Source organism: Octopus sinensis, linkage group LG17 (genome assembly GCF_006345805.1).
Source record: "Octopus sinensis linkage group LG17, ASM634580v1, whole genome shotgun sequence".
Classification (NCBI taxonomy): domain Eukaryota; kingdom Metazoa; phylum Mollusca; class Cephalopoda; order Octopoda; family Octopodidae; genus Octopus; species Octopus sinensis.
The window spans coordinates 21,641,341-21,664,205 of NC_043013.1; the positions used below are offsets into that span (position 1 = coordinate 21,641,341).

General features: G+C 38.8%; 1 protein-coding gene across 1 annotated transcript; it reads left to right on the forward strand.

The window, feature by feature from the left end:
- Positions 1-4,912: 4,912 nt before the first annotated feature.
- Positions 4,913-21,445, forward strand: LOC115220864 (V-type proton ATPase subunit F). The gene is made up of 5 exons (XM_029791043.2): positions 4,913-5,072; positions 9,040-9,121; positions 12,068-12,150; positions 18,849-18,971; positions 20,855-21,445. The coding sequence occupies exons 1-5, from the start codon at positions 5,025-5,027 to the stop codon at positions 20,882-20,884; spliced, it is 366 nt and encodes a 121-aa protein (XP_029646903.1). The 5' UTR covers positions 4,913-5,024; the 3' UTR covers positions 20,885-21,445.
- The last annotated feature ends 1,420 nt before the right edge of the window (positions 21,446-22,865 follow it).

Sequence of the window (22,865 nt, forward strand, 5' to 3'; positions counted from 1 at the left end):
TATATATATATATTGTATATATAAAGTGTAACCGCACGTGGATTGTTGGCGATTTTTCCTTAATTTTCCTTCTTTCTCTTTGGACTTGATGAAGAGCTACGCTCGAGACGTTAACAAATCTCTCCCTTCACCGAGCATCAAATTAATATATTTCTTGTGTACGCCCTCACATGTTTTTTATTTCTGTTTTTTAACTGTTTGTTCTTTGCATTAACTGTGTGTGTGCGTGCGCGCGCGTGTTTATATATAAAATATATAAATATATTAAATTTCTAAATCTCTCATATGTACGGTGGTGGGGCGATAGAATGGTTGTATACTGTCAATCTAACGTGAACGTGACAGTAGGGAGTTACACCACCGCTGTTTAGCCCTAGGAAGCATCGACGCTTCCTGCTGGCTTCTACACATTTTTCCTGTGTCCTTATATACGTTTACGAATGTGTTTGTCTCCCCTTCGTAAATGTATATAAGGACAGGAAAAATGTGTCGAAGCCAGCAGGAAGCGTCGATGCTTCCTATGGCTAAACAGCGGTGGTGTAACCCCCTACTGTCACGTTCACGTTAGATTGACAGTATACAACCATTCTATATAAATATATATATATAAATATACATACACAAGTATGGGTGTCTATATGTGTGCGTGCGTGTGTGTGTGTGTGTGTGTGTTTGAATGCATGTATGTATGTATGTATGTATGTATGTATGTCGCTTCTATTTTTTAATTATTATAAATCTTCCACTGAGGGAGGAGCCGGTTTCCAACAAAGATACAAGGCTCAATCTTTGGGGTGTAGTTAACACAGACAAATTCACATTTGGAACTTGAGAAAAGTCTTACATATTTTTACTGTTCCACTCACAGATTGCACATGTATTGTACGAATCAGCGCTCAATCTCCCTTTCTGAAAATCCCAGTTTATCCAGATTCTCCTTTAAGCATTTACTAACAAAACCTAGTGCGCCAATTATTATTGGTATGAATATGAATTCATAGTCTGGATACAGAAACTGGAGGTTCGGAAGCAGTTGTCCATAGATATCCTCTTTTTCTTAGATTTTCAAAGAGATATTTATATCTGTTGGGCAGCTGACCTCTATGATGGTACATACCTTTGCTCCTCTGTACCAAACAATAATATCCGGCCTGTTAAATTTACATTTGACAGACGTTTTGATGGGAATATTTTCTAAGTTTATTTCAGGACAGTCTTTTTTGCGGATGGCATTATAAATTGTTTTAGCAACAACATCGTGCCACATAGGGAGGTAGTACTGTGACGACATTTTAGGACAGTTGCTAATCACATGCGTAATGTCTTCCACAGAAACATGACATAGCCTATACATGCGGTTGTGCCTCGGGATTACAAGTTCAGTGGTACTCCACCGAGAAGATGTCATCGATAAAACATTTGAGGTACTAGAGAGACTGAAAGAATTGCGACTCTACTTCCTGGAGTGAAGGTGGGAGATATATGGAGCGATATACACATGGAAGATCTTAGAAGGTCTAGCACCTTCTAGGATAGCCATATCAACCGCAAACAAGAAGCCACTGTACTTTCAAATGTTCCTCCCATCCCGTCTAGATTGTGGACCAGGTACTGAAAGGCCTATAGCTATTTAATATCTTGCCGTAAAAAAAAAGAAAAGAAAAAAAGAAAACTTGGAGATCTTGAAGGAATGATTTTAAGAAGCACCTTGACCTTCTGTAGTCCAAGATCTCAGGTGAGCCCTACACCAAGGCAAGACACTCAAACGAGCGCATCAGTATCAAACTCCCTCGGCCAGCAAAAGCCAACTCCAAGTCAGACTCACATACTTTTCATATATATTTAATGCAAACTATTTGAAAACTATTTTCTTTTTTGGATTTGGTTTGCAAGATTCTTTATATGAGTTCGTGTGTTGAAGCATATTCTGTAGTGTCTGGGGACAGTCATTTTCTTTTTGTGCCTTATAATTTAACACACTCAATGGTAAAATTTCCACTTTTTACTTATTTTTATTTTCCTAAAATTTTCGCTGCGTCTTGCAACCTTTTCAGTAGTTTTGAAAACTATTTCATTCTGTGAGGAATTGTTCAAAGCTTTGAAATAATGAGGAAAACGTTTCAATAATAAGGCAAGAGATGAGTTCAAATACGGCCGAGGTCGACTTCGCTTTTCGGGGTCGATAAAATAAGTTCTGGCTGAGTACTGGGACCAATGTGATCGACTTGCGCCTCTCCTCTAAGATTTCAGGTCACGTGCCAAGAGTAGAAAGAAGAAAAAAAAAAGAAGCCAGGTAGGCAAGAGAAGTGAGAGAGTGCCGGAGAGCGAGGGAGTGAAAAATATGCGTTCCACGTTGGGAGTGTGAAGACTAAATTTAGTTATTTACGGTTGGTTGCGATAACAGGAAAAATTGAAAGGCAGGTTTCGTGAGGAGATTTATACTGGTTAAAGGGAAATAACTTTTATAAGTCGGTCGAAAGCAATAAAAATGCGACTAAAATTTAAAAGGTTGAAACTAATGTTAAAGCGGATTGATATATTTAGTTTCGTAGAAAGGTTTAGCAAAGAGGTTGAAGGAGAGACCTAGTAATATAAATGAATTATACAAAGATAAAAGTATTTAAAGGATCATGGGTAATAAGTATTTAAAGGAAAAGAGATGAAAAATGTTTGAAGACTTCAACGCTTCCAGAGTGACGTATGGTGATTGGGTGTGCTTTCACACTGACCATTCTATGACTAACGGAGGCGCAATGGCCAGTGGTTAGGGCAGCGGACTCGCGGTCGTAGGATCGCGGTTTCGATTCCCAGACTGGGCGTTGTGAGTGTTTATTGAGCGAAAACACATAAAGCTCCACGAGGCTCCGGCAGGGATGGTGGTGATCCCTGCTGTACTCTTTCACCACAACTTTCTCTCACTCTTACTTCCTGTTTCTGTTGTACCTGTATTTCAAAGGGCCGGCCTTGTCACTCTCTGTGTCACACTGAATATCCCCGAGAACTACGTTAAGGGTGCACGTGTCTGTGGAGTGCTCAGCCACTTACACGTTAATTTCACGAGCAGGCTGTTCCGTTGATCGGATCAACCGGAACCCTCATCGTCGTAACCGACGGAGTGCTTCCATTCTATGACTAATATTACGCAAATTAGGCATACAAACTGTACATTTCTATTCAAATGCAGGATCGCAAATGTAAATAATGTAAACTTAATTCAATTGGGATACAGATATATGGCACTAAAATAAACTGATTTAATAAGACCCTATAAATTGCCAGCATTCTAAAAGAAGCCATAATTTTCTTGTATGCACACACTGAAAAATAAGAAACCGTATAATTTTACTCACTAAAATTAATTATATGTAAGTTCTATTCTTCTTCTATGAGACGGAAAATGTTCGATAACCTCATCTATTTCTTTACTACCCACAAGGGGCTAAACACAGAGGGAACAAACAAGGACAGACAAACAGATTAAGTCGATTATATCGACCCCAGTGCGTAACTGGTACTTATTTAATCGACCCCGAAAGGATGAAAGGCAAAGTCGACCTCGGCGGAATTCGAACTCAGAACGCAACGGCAGACGAAATACCGCTAAACATTTAGCCCGGCGTGCTAACGATCTTGCCAGCTCACGAACCACTTTATCATTTGTTTCGAAAACAAATTAAGATCAAAGTTATATGATGATATTGGAAGAAAAAAAAAATTATTGCAAAATCAATCAGTTTTAGTTTAAGAATTTAAAATTAATTTAAACGTACAACTTCTCGCCACGAAACCGAACATGCGACCGCGCTGTCAAAGCTGTTGTACACTCTTTGCCATTAATTTTCTGCCATTCTGCCATTCTCCCAAAATACGCCCGGCACCATATTATGTGATGTGTGCAGTGTTATTTCAGGACACCCGCCATCAAATTTCAAGTGTGGGCATAAAAAAGTTTTCCATTATGTTATGTGACTAAATTAATGAGTAAGGTTAATATTTATAATGAAATTGCCATTTTCGATGGGTATGCAGCGCACACCCGGAGTATACGCCCCTGTTCACTACCAACTCTACTCTGTACCTCAACTTTGAGCAGCCACACCTCACTGTCATCAGCCGCATCTTCCTTTATGTTGTAGGGCACAACACAGTTTTTACCCACCCTAGTCAAATTGCTCATCACTGAACAGCCCATATCCAGTCAATCACGAATTTCTTTGTCGCATTAGACAGACACCCAAATATTTGTATTATTTTTTTTATTTTTCAACCTGGTTCTCTATCCGAATCACCAGGCGTTCATAAGTCTCCTCGTCCTACTGGTATTCAGATAAACACTGGCGCATTTTACGCGGAGAATAGCTTCTTACTGTTGTTTGTGAGCAGAGTAGCATCATCAGCATATCACAAGCATCATAGATTGAGTGAGATTCGAACCTCTCTCTATATATAAGAGCTGAAGTTGTCTGTGTATGGCAGGTTTTGTAGCCTTCAACTAACACTATCTCCCCCGAGATCCTGTGGTACAAGTTGACCTAAATTGAAAGTATGATAGAAGGAGGCTTGCTCTTCCATCTGCAGAAGAAAAAAAATTCAAATCGGACCATGTTAACACCAAAAATTATTTACATCAAAAAGCTGCTTTTTTTCTATGAAAACCCTATTTTTTACGATTTTTTGACTGCTATGTCGCCATTTTTCGGTGTATTTCAACCAGAAAAATGTTCACCTAAAAAGAATAACAAGCTACAGAATGCAAAATTTTTACTTTTCAAAAATTCCAATTCTAAAGGGTCGAAACAAACTCGAGCAACGGTGGGCGGCGATACTGCTACTAAGCAGATAAAAGTGAAGTTAATTGATATTTCTCAGTCGCTCTCCCCGACCGGAAGAGAGAAGAAGAAATGCAGACAGCAATTAGTGACGTCAGCGGAAGTTATGCCACGAACGCTAACTCTGACTAATCCATTTCTTCGTCTCGTGATTTTTCAGGACATTTAAAAATTCTTCCTCCTGAAATTCAAAGAATGTCTTCGGCAGCGAAAGGGAAACTTATGGCTGTAATTGGAGATGAGGTAAGCAGTCTTTTGTAACCCATTCTGAAGTATTGTTCAGTGTTATCAATTTAGAACTCAGGTGTTTTCATACCTCACGGTTCTTCAGACACAACATTCCGATCCCGTCTCCTTCAACTAAAATATATTATTTGTTATTCTCCAAGTTTATTTTTCTTTATTGCTCGTTGCTTATTTTATATTATAATTTCCATTCTGTGTTTACTTAATTTCGTATGTATAGCTAAGCGAAAATTACAAATAAAGCTCTCTTCAACAAAATTAAATGTTACCTGTAGAAAGTTCATCCCGCGAATTCATTGATTATTGAATTATAAATTGCTATTACTGTTGATTAGAGAAGGAATTAGCTGTAGTATTTGCCAGAGGGTCCGTTGCTACTTTAAAAATTAACGAAATACAAAAAAAAATCAATTTTATATTATGTATGATAGTGTGTGGGTGTGTGTGTAGCAGTTTTGTCTTCTACATACAGCAACGTAAACATCCTTTGACTTTCACAGAATTCCACCTGAAGATACCATCATATTTTATCATCTATTTTATTTCCAGTCTTTTTTGCTGAATGTTATTCCTGCCCCTGGATAACAAGGTCAACCTTTGGCTATGTCAGAGTGAACCCCGCCTCCTTTTTTTTTTCATGGTTCTATTTTTCTTTTTTTTTCTTCCTTAATTTTTACTTCTGACCAAACCGGATCAAATGACCAGCGAGTAGTTAAGGATGGTACCTGGCCGACGAGGGATCCTCTACATAAGCGCTCAAATTGCTAGAAATGCTAGCCATATCTAAAAATACGTTATTTACAAAACAAAAATGAATAAAATACCTAACTCTCTGCCTCTCTCTCTTATTCTCTATGCTGTTATCGAACACCTACAACCATATAAATTGTTTATTGTTTTTACGACCACACATACGTACATATATACACATATATTAATAACCATATTAAACCCTTATGATACTACAGTGATGTAATTATACGGAGGCCCTAAGCCTCGTATCTATACGCTGTATTTTCTAAATGATATTGAAAGCTATAGTGCTAATTGGCATCTACCAGTTCCATGTAGTGTTAACAAAAATCTACCGCTTCTATAAAGAGCATTAACTATTTAACTTCGTCTCTTTCCAAACTCAGAATTAATTTTATAAAACGGTCTGTTGTATTTTGGGAAAGATACTGTGAACAGGGATTAACGAGTTTGGGAAAGTATATTCGTACTTAAATCTAGTGTTATTGGCGTTAAATGGGAGCGGAGTATGTAATATTTATAATAACGTGTCTGTAGGTGTAGCACGTAACAGGCGAACAAGCATTTCATTTTGGTAACCTTAACTTATCGCCGATTTATGTTAGCACACCTCTCCTTGCGATACCCGGTACTACTAGCGAACAGTGGTTCCGGTGCGCGCACTCGCTAGTCGTAAGTAGTCGATCCTACAACGACTTTTTAACCCTAAACCTAACCTTAGTTTGTTTATAAAAATAATTTATTTACTTAGTTTAAAGAATTATTTACTTTGTTCGATAAATATTATTTAATTTTCTTTGATGGCTGTGTGGTAAGTAGCTTGCTTACCAACCACATGGTTTCGGGTTCAGTCCCACTGCGTGGCATCTTGGGCAAGTGCCTTCTGCTATAGCCTCGGGCCGACCAATGCCTTGTGAGTGGATTTGGTAGACGGGAACTGAAAGAAGCCTGTCGTATATATGTATATATATATATATATGTATTTGTGTGTATGTCTGTGTTTGTCCCCCTAGCATTGCTTGACAACCGATGGTGTGTTCGTCCCTGTAATTGCAGTTCGCAAAAGAGACCGATAGAATAAGTACTGGGCTTACAAAGAATAAGTCCCGGGGTCGATTTGCTCGACTAAAGGTGGTGCTCCAGCATGGCCGCAGTCAAATGACTGAAACAAGTAAAAGAGTATGTATTCAGCCTTGAAATACAAACATACGCACAAGTTGTTGTAGGATCGACTACTTACGACTAACTGGCGCAGAAGCGCGAGTGCGCGCACCGGGACCACTGTTCGCTAGTAGTACCCGATACCCTAGATATAGTATGTGTTTGTGCATGCACGTTTAAATAGTAAGAATGAAAAATTATTTTACATTCAGTCTTGTTTTTAATTATGTTGTGAAGGCGCGTGGTCTAGTGGTTAGGGAGTTCAACTCCCGCTTGCTCGCTCGCAAGCAAGCTCGTGGGTCCCGACCGACGGCAGGTTATGTTCTTCAGCAAAACGTTTTATTTCACGTTGCTTCTGTTTACCGAGCTGTAAATGTGTAAGCCTACGACGCACTGGCATTCGATTCAAGGGCAATGTTGTCCTACCCACCTAACCAGTGGGGGTGGCATCATTCGAAAACTGCAACAGTGCAAAGAAGCGCATTGTGACCAGTGATATCAAAAATTTGTCCTACGAAGAAAGGCTGAGGACGCTCGACCTTTATTCTCTTGAAAAACGCCGCCGCCGTGGTGATCTCATTCTCGCCCACAACATCATAAGTGGAAAGTGTAACCTCTCAAAAGAGCTGTTGTTCACTCCTGCTCCAGAGCGTCGGCTGCGGGGTCATTCCGAAAAGCTCTACCTGCGACGATTTCATCTCAATCGAAGGAGAGGAGCTTTCTCCGTCCGGGTTGCGGATCCGTGGAACAAGCTGCCAGACAAGATGGTGAAGATGCCGACGACCGCTTTGTTCAAAGCCTCCCTTGACCTCAAGTGGCCTGAACTCTTTACATGAACACCACCCTGTACTTAACTCCATGTCCCCCTACATGGCCTTGCTATTTGCTTTTGAGCCAAATTAACTAACTAACTAACTAACATATAACAACATTCGCTAGTCTGGATGATACAATGGTTTTTAACTATGTCAGCACTGTGTGAATTTGGTACATATATATATAAATTAGTAGTTTTTGTAGTTTTATATTTGTATGATTTGTTGGAAACTAAAAAGCTGTTTCCTTCTCTGATAGAAAAATATGAATAGCAGAAAATTTTCTGTTATAGATATAACCTTCATAACTCTGCTAACAATAAACTACAATCTTGGTAGGTCAAATGAGTCCATTTAATTCTGTTGCAGTTCTGTCTCTTTCCTCAACTTTCCTTTGCTCTCTGTTCTATTACTTTCAAACCATTTTGATGTTTATTAGCCATTGTTTTGTTCTCTGGAACGTTTTATACAATCACTACAATATAACCATGAAATCATTTATTGGTCTTCAACACAACAAAGAGAACTGAATTTAACCAGCTGTTGTTTGTCCATGTTTCTAATGCATGTTTCTCAATATAATGGGGTCCTTTGACTATATTCAATCTACTCCCCTCTTTCTTCATTATCTAGAATCAAACCTTCTCTTTACACTTATACTCTTTTACTTGTTTCAATCATTTGACTGCGGCCATGCTGGAGCACCGCCTTTAGTCGAGCAAATTGACCCCGGGACTTATTCTTTGTAAGCCCAGTACTTATTCTATCGGTCTCTTTTGCCGAACCGCTAAGTGACGGGGACGTAAACACACCACCATCGGTTGTCAAGCAATGTTAGGGGGACAAACACACACACACACATACATATATATATATATATATATATATATATATATACATACATATATACGACAGGCTTCTTTCAGTTTCCGTCTACAAAATCCACTCACAAGGCATTGGTCAGCCCGGGGCTATAGCAGAAGACACTTTCCCAAGATGCCACGCAGTGGGACTGAACCCGGAACCATGTGGTTGGTTAGCAAGCTACTTACCACACAGCCACTCCTGCGCCTATATTTTTATAATTGAGTAGTCATCATCAACATCATCATCATCATCTCAGATAGGAGAAACTTATATGAATTAAAGGAGTATTATTTCATTATATCGTTGATCCCTATTTTATATTTTGAAATTAATCAATTTTAATATTTCTAAACTTTACACTTTGACAGGATACCTGTGTCGGCTTCCTCCTGGGTGGAATTGGTGAACTCAACAAGAATAGACAACAGAACTTTCTGGTTGTTAATAAAAGTAACTACTTTGTTTTTTACATTTCAATTTCAAGACCAAAATAATATAATTACCGTTAATTATCTATTTAGTGATTCATTATGACTATGATGATTAATAATTTCTCTCTGATCTGCACGGTATACAAGCATACTTCAACTTAGATTATTCAATTGACATTCTTTCCAGTGTTACTCTTACTCTTTACTCTTTTACTTGTTTCAGTCATTTGACTGCGGCCATGCTGGAGCACCGCCTTTTAGTTGAGCAAATCGACCCCAGGACTTATTCTTTATAAGCCGAGTACTTATTCTATCAGTCTATTTTGCCGAACCGCCAAGTAACGGGGACGTAAACATACCAGCATCGGTTGTCAAGCGATGTTGGGGGGACAAAGACAGACACACAAACACACACACACACACACACATATATATACATATATATACATATATATATATATATATATATATACGACAGGCTTCTTTCAGTTTCCGTCTACCAAATCCACTCACAAGGCATTGGTCGGCCCGAGGCTATAGTAGAAGACACTTGCCCAAGGTGCCATGCAGTGGGACTGAACCCGGAACCGTGTGGTTGGTAAGCAAGCTTCTTACGACACAGCCACTCCTGCGCCTGTTATATAATTTAGTTTTAAGAAATGAATAGAGGAAGCTAAACCTCAGCTTCAATTGATTTTATTCATTTTTTATGATGGTCTCAGCAAGCATGTCTAACAGCATAGCAACTTTTTAAAGAGATAACCACCTAAAAATCAGTACTAAAGCAGTAAAAAAAGAAAAAATGAAATACAGGTGAAAATATACACAAACTATTTTTAATAAAAAGATATAAGCTAATAAATCTTGCTTTTCATGGTATGTCATTTTGCAAATTTTCAACATGAGCTGATGGTACACCTGTATTCTAATTCTATATAATGTGTAACTGCTATTCATCATCATCATCATCATCATCATTTAACGTCCGCTTTCCATGCTAGCATGGGTTGGACGGTTCAACTGGGGTCTGGGGAGCCCGAAGGCTGCACCAGGCCAGTCAGATCTGGCAGTGTTTCTACAGCTGGATGCCCTTCCTAACGCCAACCACTCCGAGAGTGTAGTGGGTGATTTTATGTGCCACCGACACAGGTGCCAGACGAGGCTGGCGAACGGCCACGCCCGGATGGTGTTTTTATGTGCCACCGACACAGGTGCCAGACGAGGCTGGCGAACGGCCACGCTCGGATGGTGTTTTTATGTGCCACCGACACAGGTGCCAGACGAGGCTGGCGAACGGCCACACTCGGATGGTGTTTTTATGTGCCACCGGGTCTTCTCACGCACAGCATACTTCCATAGGTCTCGGTCTCTAGTCATTTCCTTGGTGAGACCTAAAGTTCGAAGGTCGTGCTTCACCACTTCGTCCCAGGTTTTCCTGGGTCTACCTCTTCCACAGGTTCCCTCAACTGCTTGGGTGTAGCACTTTTGCACACAACTATCTTCAGCCATTCTCGTCATATGACCATACCAGCGCAGCCGTCTCTCTTGCACACCACAACTGACGCTTCTTAGGTTCAACTTTTCTCTCAAGGTACTTACACTCTGACGATTATGAACACTGACATTACACATCCATCGGAGCATACTGGCTTCATTGTCCACAAGGGACTAAACATAGAGGGGATAAACAAGGACAGACAAAAGGATTAAGTTGATTACATCAACCCCAGTGCATAACTGGTACTTAATTTATCAACCCTGAAAGGATGAAAGGCAAAATCGACCTCGGCGGAATTTAAACACAGAACGTAAAGACAGACGAAATACCTATTTCTTTACTACCCACGAGGGACTAAACACAGAGAGGACACACAAGGACAGACAAACGGATTAAGTCGATTATATCAATCCCAGTGCGTAACTGGTACTTATTTAATTGACCCTGAAAGGATGAAATGCAAAGTCGACCTTGGCGGAATTTGAACGTAACGGCAGACGAAATATCATTAAGCATTTCATCTGATGTGCTAATGTTTCTGCCAGCTTACCGCCAGTAACTACTATTGTTTCTTGCCATGTCAAATGTAATTTGGCATTAAGTTATATCAGTTCTATATTGGTTAAGCACCCACTGTCTGTTACAATACATTTGTGACGTATTTTATCAATTTCAGCCACAAAACATTTTCCTATGTAATACCTTATGTAGTTGTTAAGGTGGCTCCAGCTGGCAGAACCATTAGTATGCCAGGCAAAATGCTTAGCACCACTTTGTCAGTATTCACATCTTTAACCCTTTTGTTACTAACCCGGCCAAAACTGGCTCTGGCTCAGTGGTCAAATGTTTTGTTTTCATAAGCTTTGAATTAAAATCTTCCACCAAGCCTTAGTCACAATTTAAGTTCCTAACACTAACTTAATGATAACTGAGTTATTTTACTAAATTCTTTGTTATGTTTAAAATAATTGAAAGAAACAAAGAGCATCTCAAAATAAATACAGTAACAAAAGGGTTAATTCAAATGTCACTGGGGTTGACTCTGCCTTTCATCCTTTGGGGTCAATAAAACAAGTACCAGTCAAACACTGGAGTCAATGTAATTGACTTAGCCCCTTCCCCGAAATTGCGGGCCTTGTGCCAAAATTTGAAACCAGTATTTTATGTAGTTGTATAATGAGTGTCATAGAACAATAGATTAGCTAATAACAAATTGAGACTCACACAGTTTCAATCCTTTATGTAACCGTTTATCTCATTTGAGAGAACCTTTAGTGTCACATTTCTCATTTTCTAAAAAAACAGAAAATAGACATTGTGCTTTGTAAAGAAACCGATGTTCAATTAAGTCTTGTAATGTTTGTTTTTGTATGTCCCTGTGACAAATAAAACATTCTTAGAGTTGTAATTTCAGAACTATTTTGAATTGTCTTATAAAATTACCATTTCATTTTTCTTTTTTTATAGACACCAGTATCAGTGAAATAGAAGAGTTTTTCCGGGCATTATTATTGCGTGCAGACATTGCAATTATTCTGATAAACCAAAATGTAAGTGGATTCTTACCTTTCTTTACGTGTTATGCTCGATAAAACTAACATACGGCTAATTTTATTCTCAACAAAGGAAATCTGATATTTCAAATGGATTTCATTACCTCCGCCAAGGAAAGAGGTTATGTTTTCATTGGCGTTTGTCCGTCTGTGTGCAAAATAACTCAAAAAGTTGTGAACAGTATTTCATGAAACTTACAGGAAATGTTGGTACAAGGAACAGACGATGAAATTTTGGTAGTGATCTGGGAACTTTTAAGGATTCTTGAAATATTTTTCATTTGTTATATCTACTTTACATGAAATCTCCCTTGAAAACACGTTCATCATTTCCATGTAACCTATGGTGGCGTTGCTGATTCCAAAGTTTATTTTTGTTTCTCTATTAGTAGTTTTAATCACGTATCTATCTTAAAATGAACTGCTTGGTGGAGGTCTGCGGAAGATGACATGACAAGCCTTGACTATTGGGATCAACTCAAAAAGCTCAAGCTTTGCTCCCTTCACTGCCGCTGTGAACTCTATATCTTCTGTATGATGTGGAAAATATTCCATCAACATTGCCCATCTTTAAAATTCATCCGAGGCACGTGCCATCCGTCCACTACATAGTATCATATCACAACACCATGACTGGACTATTTCACCTCAATTGGCCCTGCTCTCTTCAACATCGTGCTAGACACACATAAAGAAGGAAAGTGACTTCATGGCACTCAAATGATCCTTAGATGATTACCCCCAGCAAATACCAGATAAATGACCCACACCCAGATATGTCCCTGAAAACAATAACCCTCTGCTTGAAAGGGCTATGGTTCCCCAGAACTACCTGTGTATCTCTTCCAGGTGGTGCTATTAAATTAGACATGTCCTGGGTCAACTTCGGCTGAAACTTATCTAAGTAATCTAATCTATGCTGTAACCTTTTAATCAAAGCATGACAATGTGGGTAGAGGCTGATATCTTAACATTTCTGATGGTCTTAAGTATAAACAAGATTCCATAAAATTCCCAGATCACTACCAAAATTTCATCATCTGTTCCTTGTCATTGCCAACTTTTTGAGTTATTTTGCAGACAGACAGACAGACAAGCCAATGCCGATGAAAACATAACCTCCTTCCTTGGCAGAGGTAAAAAAAATTATCAAAGATTTATATAGAACTACATTCAGAGTATGTCTATGAGCTATTGTGTTTAGACCTGGTTTCTATTCTCAAACTGTTCTGTTTTTTTTTTTTTTTAAATAAAGCACTCCTAAATTAGAAAAATCAAAAATCTGCAGCAATCTCGGTCCCATGAGTATTGGATAATGGATTTTCAATTGTGTAAAGAAACTGATTGTGGTTATTGTAGTTTTGATGATGATTGCGGTGAAAACAGATACGATGGTTGAGATAAGTATGGGAGGAGGATAAAATAGTATCGGTGGTTATAATGGCGACAGGAGTGGTGTGATGTGTGATGCTGAGGTGATGGTGGTAATAGTGGTGTTGATGATAGTGTTAGTTGTGTGATGGTGGTATTGCAGTGGTTATACTGGTTGTGATGGTGAAAGTGACTGTGTCATTTTTTTTTACCCCCACCAAGGAGGTTATGCTTTTGCTGGCATTGGTTTGGGAAACTGGGCGATTTTCAGCATGCGTGTATATGGGTGGAAGTGAGCTGCTTGGCAGGGTCTACACTCTCCGGGTGCTTTTCTATTGTCTTTATGGATTAGCTGGAAGAAGGTTTATATTCATGGCCTTTTTGACACTCCTAGAAGGAAATGAGAAAGTTATCCTAAGACCAGGGGGCCTTGCCCAAATATTTGCAGTATTATGAACACTGCTAAAGGGACCCATGAATTAAGTGATAATAGTGGTAAATGAGGTACGGGATTAACTGCATCAGCCAAGAAGCTACACAGTCGTCCACATGTATGTATTCTGATGCTGGAAACTTGTTTCATTCATCATCCTTAAACACCCTTATTCAGTAAACCTTTTGACCAGGATGGGTTCCTTGACCTGAAGAATATTTTAACTGGACCCCACCTGAAGGACATGCATTGTTTATCTTGATATGCGGTCACCATGTTGCACACATACACTTGTGATGCATGTGCCTGGTGTACCCTTGATGGCTTGCATTGCTCTCTCAATAATGATGGTAATAATAATAATAATAATAATAATATCACAAAGCTGGCAATTTTGATGTGATGAAATTAGTTGATACCATTGACCAATATTTGACAGGTTCTTTGTTTCATTGACCCTGGAAGGATGAAAGGCAAGAGGTTGACTCCAATGGAATTTGAACTTAGACTGTAAAGTTAGAACTACCACTAAGCATTTCATCTGATGCTCTAACGATTCTGCCAACTTGCCACCTTAATAATAATAATTTCAAAGTTTGGCACAGGGCCTGCAGTTTTGAAGGGAGGGGAAGCCATTTACATTGACAGTTCCCTTCTCTCATCTTTTCCCCACTGCTCAACTGGTACTTATTTTATCAACCCAAAAAAGATGAAAAGCAAAGTCGACTTTGGTAGAATTTGAGCTTAGAGCGTAATGACTGATGGAATACCACTAAGTATTTTGTCTGGTGTGCTAACCATTCTGCCACTTTGCCACCTTAATAAATGTAGTAGTAATAATAATAATAATAATAATAATCCTTTCTGCTATAGGCTCAAGGCCTGAAATTTTGAGGGAGAGGGCTTATTGATTACACTGACCCCAGTGCTTATAACCCTGAAAGGATGGAAAGCAAAGTCTGTCTTGGCAGATTTTGAACTCACAATGTAAAGATGGATATGCTAATATTTCTGTCACTTTGCTGCTTTAATAATAATAATAAGGCGGTGAACTGGCAGAAACGTTAGCACGCCAGGCAAAATGCTTAGTGGTATTTCGTCAGCCACTATGTTCTGAGTTCAAATTCCACAGAGGTCGACTTTGCCTTTCATCCTTTCGGGGTCGATTAAATAAGTACCAGTTACGCACTGGAGTTGATATAATCGACTTAATCCGTTTGTCTGTCCTTGTTTGTCTCCTCTGTGTTTAGCCTCTTGTAAGCAATCATCATCATCATCATTTAGCGTCCGCTTTCCATGCTAGCATGGGTTGGACGGGTCAACTGGGGTCTGTGAAGCCAGAAGGCTGCATCAGGCCCAGTCTGATCTGGCAGTGTTTCTACGGCTGGATGCCCTTCCTAACGCCAACCACTCTGTGAGTGTAGTGGGTGCTTTTTACGTGCCACACGCACAGGTGCCAGACGAAGCTGGCAAACGGCCACGGACGGATGGTGCTTTTTATGTGCCACCGGCATGGGGGCCAGGCGAGGCTGGCAACAGCCACGATCGGATGGTGCTTTTTACGTGCCACCGGCACGGGGGCCAGGCGAAAGAAAGAAATTAATAATAATAATAAGAAGAATCCTTTCTACTATAGGCACAAGGCCTTAAATTTTGGATGAAGGGATTAGTCAATAACTCTGGCCCCAGTGCTCAACTGGTTCTTATTTTATCAATCCTCAAAAACTGACCTCAGCAGAATTTGCACTCTGAATGTGAAGACAGACAGAATGCCTCTATACACTTTGTGTGACATGTTAATGGTTCTTCCAACTCAGTCATGCAAGAATGAAGAGAAAGTCAATCTTTAACACCGAGCATAATGGAACGCAAGTCTGTTATTTCTAATGATTCTCTTATTCTAGTGCACCTCACGAAATTTTGGTAAAGGTGTTTATATTCAAGCAAAGTAGTTAGAAAAGTCTTCGATATGAAAGCACTAACCGTACCAAGAAGTAATATTTATTGTCACATCAATATGGCTGTTTGACGTTACTACCATTTTAACCCCTGGCAGATCCACTGCCAGCTGGTTACCTATGCAACCTGCACCCTGTATATATTGTAAGCAGGGGAGTGAACCCTACCATCCTCCAGCAGATGGCAGGTTCACGAGGCCGAACAGTTTTGGGCTAGTTGTGCCCATTATTAGTCGTGAACACCCAACTCCTAGAAATAGAGATTCGCTCCAGCTTGCAATATATAGAAAAATATATTCCACTTAACCTGATAAATTGGACTGAATACATACAAAAAGGTCACATACAGTAAAACGTTATAAATCAACTGAATTTTTTCACCAACACAGAGGTGCTATCTACTCTTTCTACATATTCTACTACAACTGCCTCTGCTCCTCCGAAATAGCCACCAATTCCTTTCTGACACACTTCTCTTGTTCTTCATCACATCTATTTTGACCAGCCAATGTTTGAGTCTTTATGTAGTAGGTGCTTTTTACGTGCCACCGGCAAGTAAAAAGCACCCACTACACTCTCTGAGTAGTTGGCATTAGGAAGGGCATCCTGCTGTAGAAACTTTGCCAGATTGGAGTCTGGTACAGCCTTCTGGCTTCCTAGTTCCCCAGTCAAACCGTCCAGCATGGAAAGTGGACGTTAAATAACAATGATGATGAAAAAAGAAATTTTTAAATTAAAAAAAATTTTTTAAATCACTGTTTAAACTATGGACAGTCTGCAATAGACCATCAAATGTGTTTATGGGGACAAAGATATTGGAAAACATCAATACATCACACTGGCATCACACAAACGAAGAGGGTATGAGATGTTATGAGATGTGCTAAAAATAATACGTAAATAGCCCTTAAGTCAAGCGCCATAAATTTAAAGTTTTGGTGGATTTTTGCATATTTATATGAAACTCCATGTGTGGAACATGAATTTGCAAACATTTTCTGACAATTTCAAAAAATAAATTCTGCTGCTTTCCAGACAAGATTCATTTCCAATTGCATTATCAAGTTTATGATAAAACAATTAACAAAATGTTGTACATCCAGTTTTTGACCTTATGTTGTTCATCATCATCGTTTAACGTCCGCTTTCCATGCTAGCATGGGTTGGACGATTTTGACTGAGGGCTGGCGAGCCAGATGGCTGCACCAGGCCCCACTCTTGATCTGGCAGAGTTTCTACAGTTGGATGCCCTTCCTAATGCCAACCACTCCAAGAGTGTAGTGGGTGCTTTTTATGTGCCACCGGCACAGGGGCCAGTCAGGCAGTACTGGCAACGACCAAGCTCGAATCTTTTTATGCCGGTGGCACAGGTGTCAGTAAGGCGATGCTGGTAATGATCACGCTCGAATGGTGTCTTTTACGTTCCGCTGGCACGGAGGCCAGATAGCCGCTCTGGCAGCGATCACGCTCAGATAGTGCTCTTGGCACCCTACAAGCATGGGCACAAGTGCCAGTAAAGCGATGCTGGTAATGATCACACTCGAATGGTGCCCTTTTATGTGCCACTGGCACGGAAGCCAGTTAGCCGCTCTGTCAACGATCAAACTCGTATGGTGCTCTTTGCACCCTGCTAGCATGGATGCCAGTCATTGAATTTGATTTGATTTCGATTTCACTTGCCTCAACAGGTCTTCGCAAGCAGAGTTTAGTGACCAAAGAAGGAAAAGGTATGCATAAGCGGGCTGGTTACGCTCCTGGCATAGGCATTTTGTAAATTTGGAAGCATTAGGACAAGTAATTTTGCAAGCTTGATATTTCTAATTTTCAGTTCAGATGATGAAAGAAACTATGATGTTACTTAACCTGAAACTTTCTATAATTTGCACTTAAAGCCATTAACTGCAAAAGTAAATTTCATGGTTATTCTAGGAATGATGTTAAATATCTACCAATGAATAGAATTGGTATTCTCTGCCAGTCATGCTATCTCAACAGAAAATAGTTCCAAATATGACATTCTTCAAAAGAAGCTTGCTATATAAAATTACTTGCTGCAGTTAAAAGTAATGATATTTTAAGTGGATATATCTGCTCCCTGCAGGCGTGACTGTGTGGTAAAAAAGTTTGCTTCTCAACCATGTTTCTGGGTTCAATTCCACTGCATGGCACCCTGGGCAAGTGTCTTCTACTACAACCTTTGGGTTGACCAAAGCTTTGTGAGTGGTTTTGGTAGACAGAAACTGAAAAGAAGCGTGTTGTGTATATATATATATATATATATATATATCATCATCATCATCATTTAACGTCCGCTTTCCATGCTAATATATATATTATATTATATAATATATATATGTGTGTGCGGTGTCTTCATGTCTGTGTTTATCTCCCCACTACATCTTGACAAACAGTGTTGGTGTGTTTACATTCCTGTAAGTTAGTGGGTTTGCAAAAAAGACCATTAAAGTAAGTACTTGAAAAAAAAAAGTTCTGAAGTCGATTCATTTGACTAGATTTCTTCAAGTTGTTGCCCCAGCATGGCCGCAATCAAACGACTGAAGCAAATTAAAGATAAAAGGATTAAATAAATCATTTTGTTCCACCAATCTAATAACCCTCACCACCTTCACTCAGTCGGTTTGGGATTAGCGAACTATGATTTGTGCCATTCCTTAAGGTAGATTTTTAAAAAACTTTCACTCTTCTTTCTCCAAGATGCTATAAATGATTTCCTTTTCCCATTGAAATGTTTCCTGGGTACACATAATCCTGTCCCCTTCTATGCACTTCTCCATCCTTTCCAACTTGACAAAAAGTTACTAGAGTATAAGATGCGGAAAACCATGTTGCATTTTTTGTTCATTTAATTACCTGAAGCAAAAGCATAAGTAGTTGTTTATTTTATTATTTTTTTGGTTTTTTTTTTGGTACAGATTGCTGAATTAATCCGTCATGCTATTGATTCGCACACCTTACCAATCCCTGCTGTTCTAGAAATTCCAAGTAAAGATCACCCCTATGACCCCAGTAAAGATTCTATTCTTAGAAGAGCCAAGGTAAGAGCCTGTTTTTTTTTAAAGTCTGCAATAGTTTTATTGCATAAATGCATATATTATTATTTTTCTCGTTTTTTTCAACTTAATACATTTAAACAAGGGGAAAGGTATTAGGGCATTAGGTCAAGAACATGTGATTTAAGTCTTCAATAGATCTGTATCCAAAACTTTTGTGTATGTCTTTGTTTTTAGATCAGGTATGGACAACCTTTCTTGAGAACTGGACCCCATGAAACATGGCTCATCTGGTGAGCCACACTGCTAAAAAAAAACTCAAAAATCAAATTATTGTTGGCATACCATTCAGACAGTCTCATGGCCCATATGCGGTTTACAGTTGAGAGTTTGTGTATGACTGATTTAGACTGTATCAATCAGTAGCTGCTGGGGTTTAGCCAAAGTATTTGATCCATAACAAGTTTTGTGCATGAGAAGATACAATCTCAGCACTTGTAATCTGTAAAAAAATTTTTCACCTAACATCTTAATGACAAACTGTATCAGTAAGGATATTCCTGATTACTTCAATAACTGAGTGAAATAGTTTTCTCACTCTGTACATCTTTATGAAATTCTTTTTTCAACATTCAAGTTGCCTGAATAGCAAGCCTTCAGGATCAATTTTACAATGGATACAAGTTCAATCCCTGGTGTAGGTATTTATGTTTTTATCAAGATAGACTGTGTATCTTGATAACACAGGATTTGGAAGATTGTATATTTCTTCCATTACAGCATTCTCATTGACAAATCGAAGTTGAAATCAAACTCGGTGACTAGCATCCATTGCTAGTGGAGCGCTAAGAGTACCATACGAGTGAGATCGTTGCCAGAGCAACAGGCTGGCCTTCGTGCTGATGGCACGTTAAACACACCATTTGAGTGTGATCGTTACCGCGTCACCTTACTAGCACTTGTGCTGGTGGCACGTGAAACATTCGAGCGAGGTCGTCGCCAGTGCCGCTGGACTGGCTCCTGTGCAGGTGGCATATAAGAAGAACCATTTGGGCGTGGCCTCATGCCGGTGGCACATAAAAGCATTCTTGGAGTGGTTGGCGTTTGGAAGGGCAGCCAGCTGTAGAAACTCTGCCAGATCAGATTGGAGTCTGGTTTGCCAGACTTCAGTCAAATCGTCCAACCCATGCTAGCATGGAAAGCAGACGTTAAATGATGATGAAAGAAGATACTGCAAAGCAACTGAATGCTGTAAACTGCTTGTGCAGTGGCATTTGTAAGGGATTCGTTATTTGACAATACTGTGTTTCGTTCTTCCTCCTGTAGACTGGCAGCCTATCTACGGAGAAATTGTTCTTTCATCTAATAAACACCAGGTTAGTGGACAGTAGTGATTCTAAGGGGCAGCAGACATACCTGCTTTCACTGTCACTCATAACCTACCTTGTGTATTAATACGTAACAGAATATATATGGCACTTCACTGGTTACGGCAGTGAGGGTTCCAGTTGATTCGTTGATCCGATCAACCGAGCAGCCAGCTTGTGGAATTAACATGCAAGTGGCTGAGCACTCCACAGACACATGTACTCTTAAAGTAGTTCTCAGAGAGATTCAACACGACGCAATGTATGACAAGGCTGGCCCTTTGAAATACAGGTTCTATTCTTCTTTGCCATCTAAGTGGACTGGAGCAACATGAAATAATGTGTCTTGCTCAAGGACACAACACATTGCTGAGAATTGAACTCATGGCCTTATGATTATTGTGACCCAAATACCTTAACCACTACACCACACGCCTTCACACTAAGGATCTCAAAGCATTGTCGTTTCAGACAAGTAGTAAAATATAAGATATTGCTCTAATGCCTTATTCCTTTTCTTCTTTTTACATTTAATTTCTTTCTTTTTTTTTTTCTTTCCAGGGTATGTTTTCTGCTGAAGAATTTCGATGATACCAATGATTTTGATCTTGTTACCTTGAGCTACTGTGGTGCTTTACATTCAAAGGGTTATATTTTCCTTCACTATGGCATCCTTTAAAGTTCTACATTCCTGAAAGATTGGCTATGAAGATTTGATATTGAAATTTCATTCCTTAGATTAGTTATTGGTGTCACCATTGGATACGTTGAAGGAATAATAATAATAATAATAATAATTGACATTAATCAAGATGGAAGATAAATATCAAATTGTTGGTTTATTGTTCATCACAAATTGAATATTTTCTTGTTTATGTTATTTCTTTTTTGAGTCATTTTTGTTTTTTCTTTCTGAGGTATTTTTATAATTTGTTATTTTTTCCTGAAAATAAAACACAACTTTGCCACTCTTAGATAAGATGTAGACTTATCAGAGCAACGTCAGTGTTTTGTTTGTATTTCTCTTTGTGTACAAAGACCTGTAAACAGTATTGGTCTGAATCAAATAGTTATTGAGACTGTTTTATATGATGGTGCAGTAACTGCGCTATATAGTGTTATGAAGATTTAATAAATATTGGAGAAAAATAAGTGTAATTCTTTGATTATTTTACATTGAGTTCGAGCAGCAGCTTGGCAGAGTCTTAAGAGTGTCATCAAAAATGACTCCTACTGTTTCTTTCAGGGTCAATAAAATTATAATAGCAGTCAAGTGCAGGGGTTGGTGTACTTTCTCAAGATAGATATTTAAGCAGTGTGTTACATATCTCAGGGCCCCAATAATTACAGGTATAAATCCTGAATTGTAATCTAGATAGAGTAACCGCAGATTTCTCAATAGTTCAGCGTAGGTATTCCCTCTTTTCACTGATCTTCAGCTTTATGTTAACATCCACTGGACTGGTGTATGTATATATGAATCCGTTCAAAAACATACATGAAATTGCCAATAACCTGTGCGTTGAGCAAAAGTAATTTATGCCTTTTTTTTGTTTTGCTTCACGAGTTTACACCGTTGGGCCAAGTGTATAAATTTTAAAACCCAACCCTGTGTTATCTCCCTTCTTATTGATGCTAGAGTTATTTCCCTTGTGGAAGAATGTTAGCTTTTCGAAGGGACATAGCTGATCTCAATTGATGCTGTTCCCTATAGATTTGCATTGCTTTCATATTCTTGACTAAATATTTCTTAATAAAAACTTAGTCAATGTTTTTAAATAATAATTATTCAAAAAATAGTTGAAAAAAAAGAATAAAAAAACTGATACGTGTTCATATTCTGTTCAGTGTTTACTTAACTTAAATTATCAATTTTAATTAAAGAAAAGTGTATTAAGCAGATGAGCCAGTGAAAGATAGGCAATTTTCACTCCTATTATATATATATATATACATACATATTATAAATATACATATATATATTCAAAATGTGATCGCGTGTGTACCGTTGGCGATGTTTTTTCCTCCGTCTTCCCTTCCTTGGATCTTTCCTTTTCCTATGTTTCTGACGAAGAGCTCCGCTCGAAACGTTAAGCCCTCCTTTCTTTCCTTTTCTGAGCGTCCAATAATACTATTCTTGTTTCACGTCCTTGCGTTGCTGTGTTTTCATGCTTGGATTAACTAAATATATATATATACACACAAGGGAACTGTTATTATGTATGTATATTAAAATATATATATATAATTCGAAACAATCTGTTGGTATTTTAAGTTTTTTTTTTAGGTTGAATTGCAAATCCTTTCACTTCTCAACAGAAATCAGCCAAATGCAAGTCTTTTATTTGATATATTATTTAGATTATGGGTAAGAAGTGTTACAATTCGGTTTGTGGTATTTAGTTATGACCCCCAACGCTTTCAGATCTAATATTGTTCAGGTTAATTTTTTGTCTCTTTCTTTCATCATCATCATCATCATCATCATCATTTAACGTCCGCTTTCCATGCTAGCATGGGTTGGACGGTTTAACCGGGGTCTGGGGAGCCCGAAGGCTGCACCAGTCCAGTC

What these genes read in the sequence shown, in the direction of transcription:
- LOC115220864 (XM_029791043.2), top strand. Translation starts at nt 5,025, where the DNA reads ATGTCTTCGGCAGCGAAAGGGAAACTTATGGCTGTAATTGGAGATGAG. An exon ending in TGGCTGTAATTGGAGATGAG is followed by an intron (nt 5,073 to 9,039) that starts GTAAGCAGTCTT and finishes ACACTTTGACAG; the next exon opens with GATACCTGTGTCGGCTTCCT. An exon ending in CTATTCTTAGAAGAGCCAAG is followed by an intron (nt 18,972 to 20,854) that starts GTAAGAGCCTGT and finishes TTTTCTTTCCAG; the next exon opens with GGTATGTTTTCTGCTGAAGA.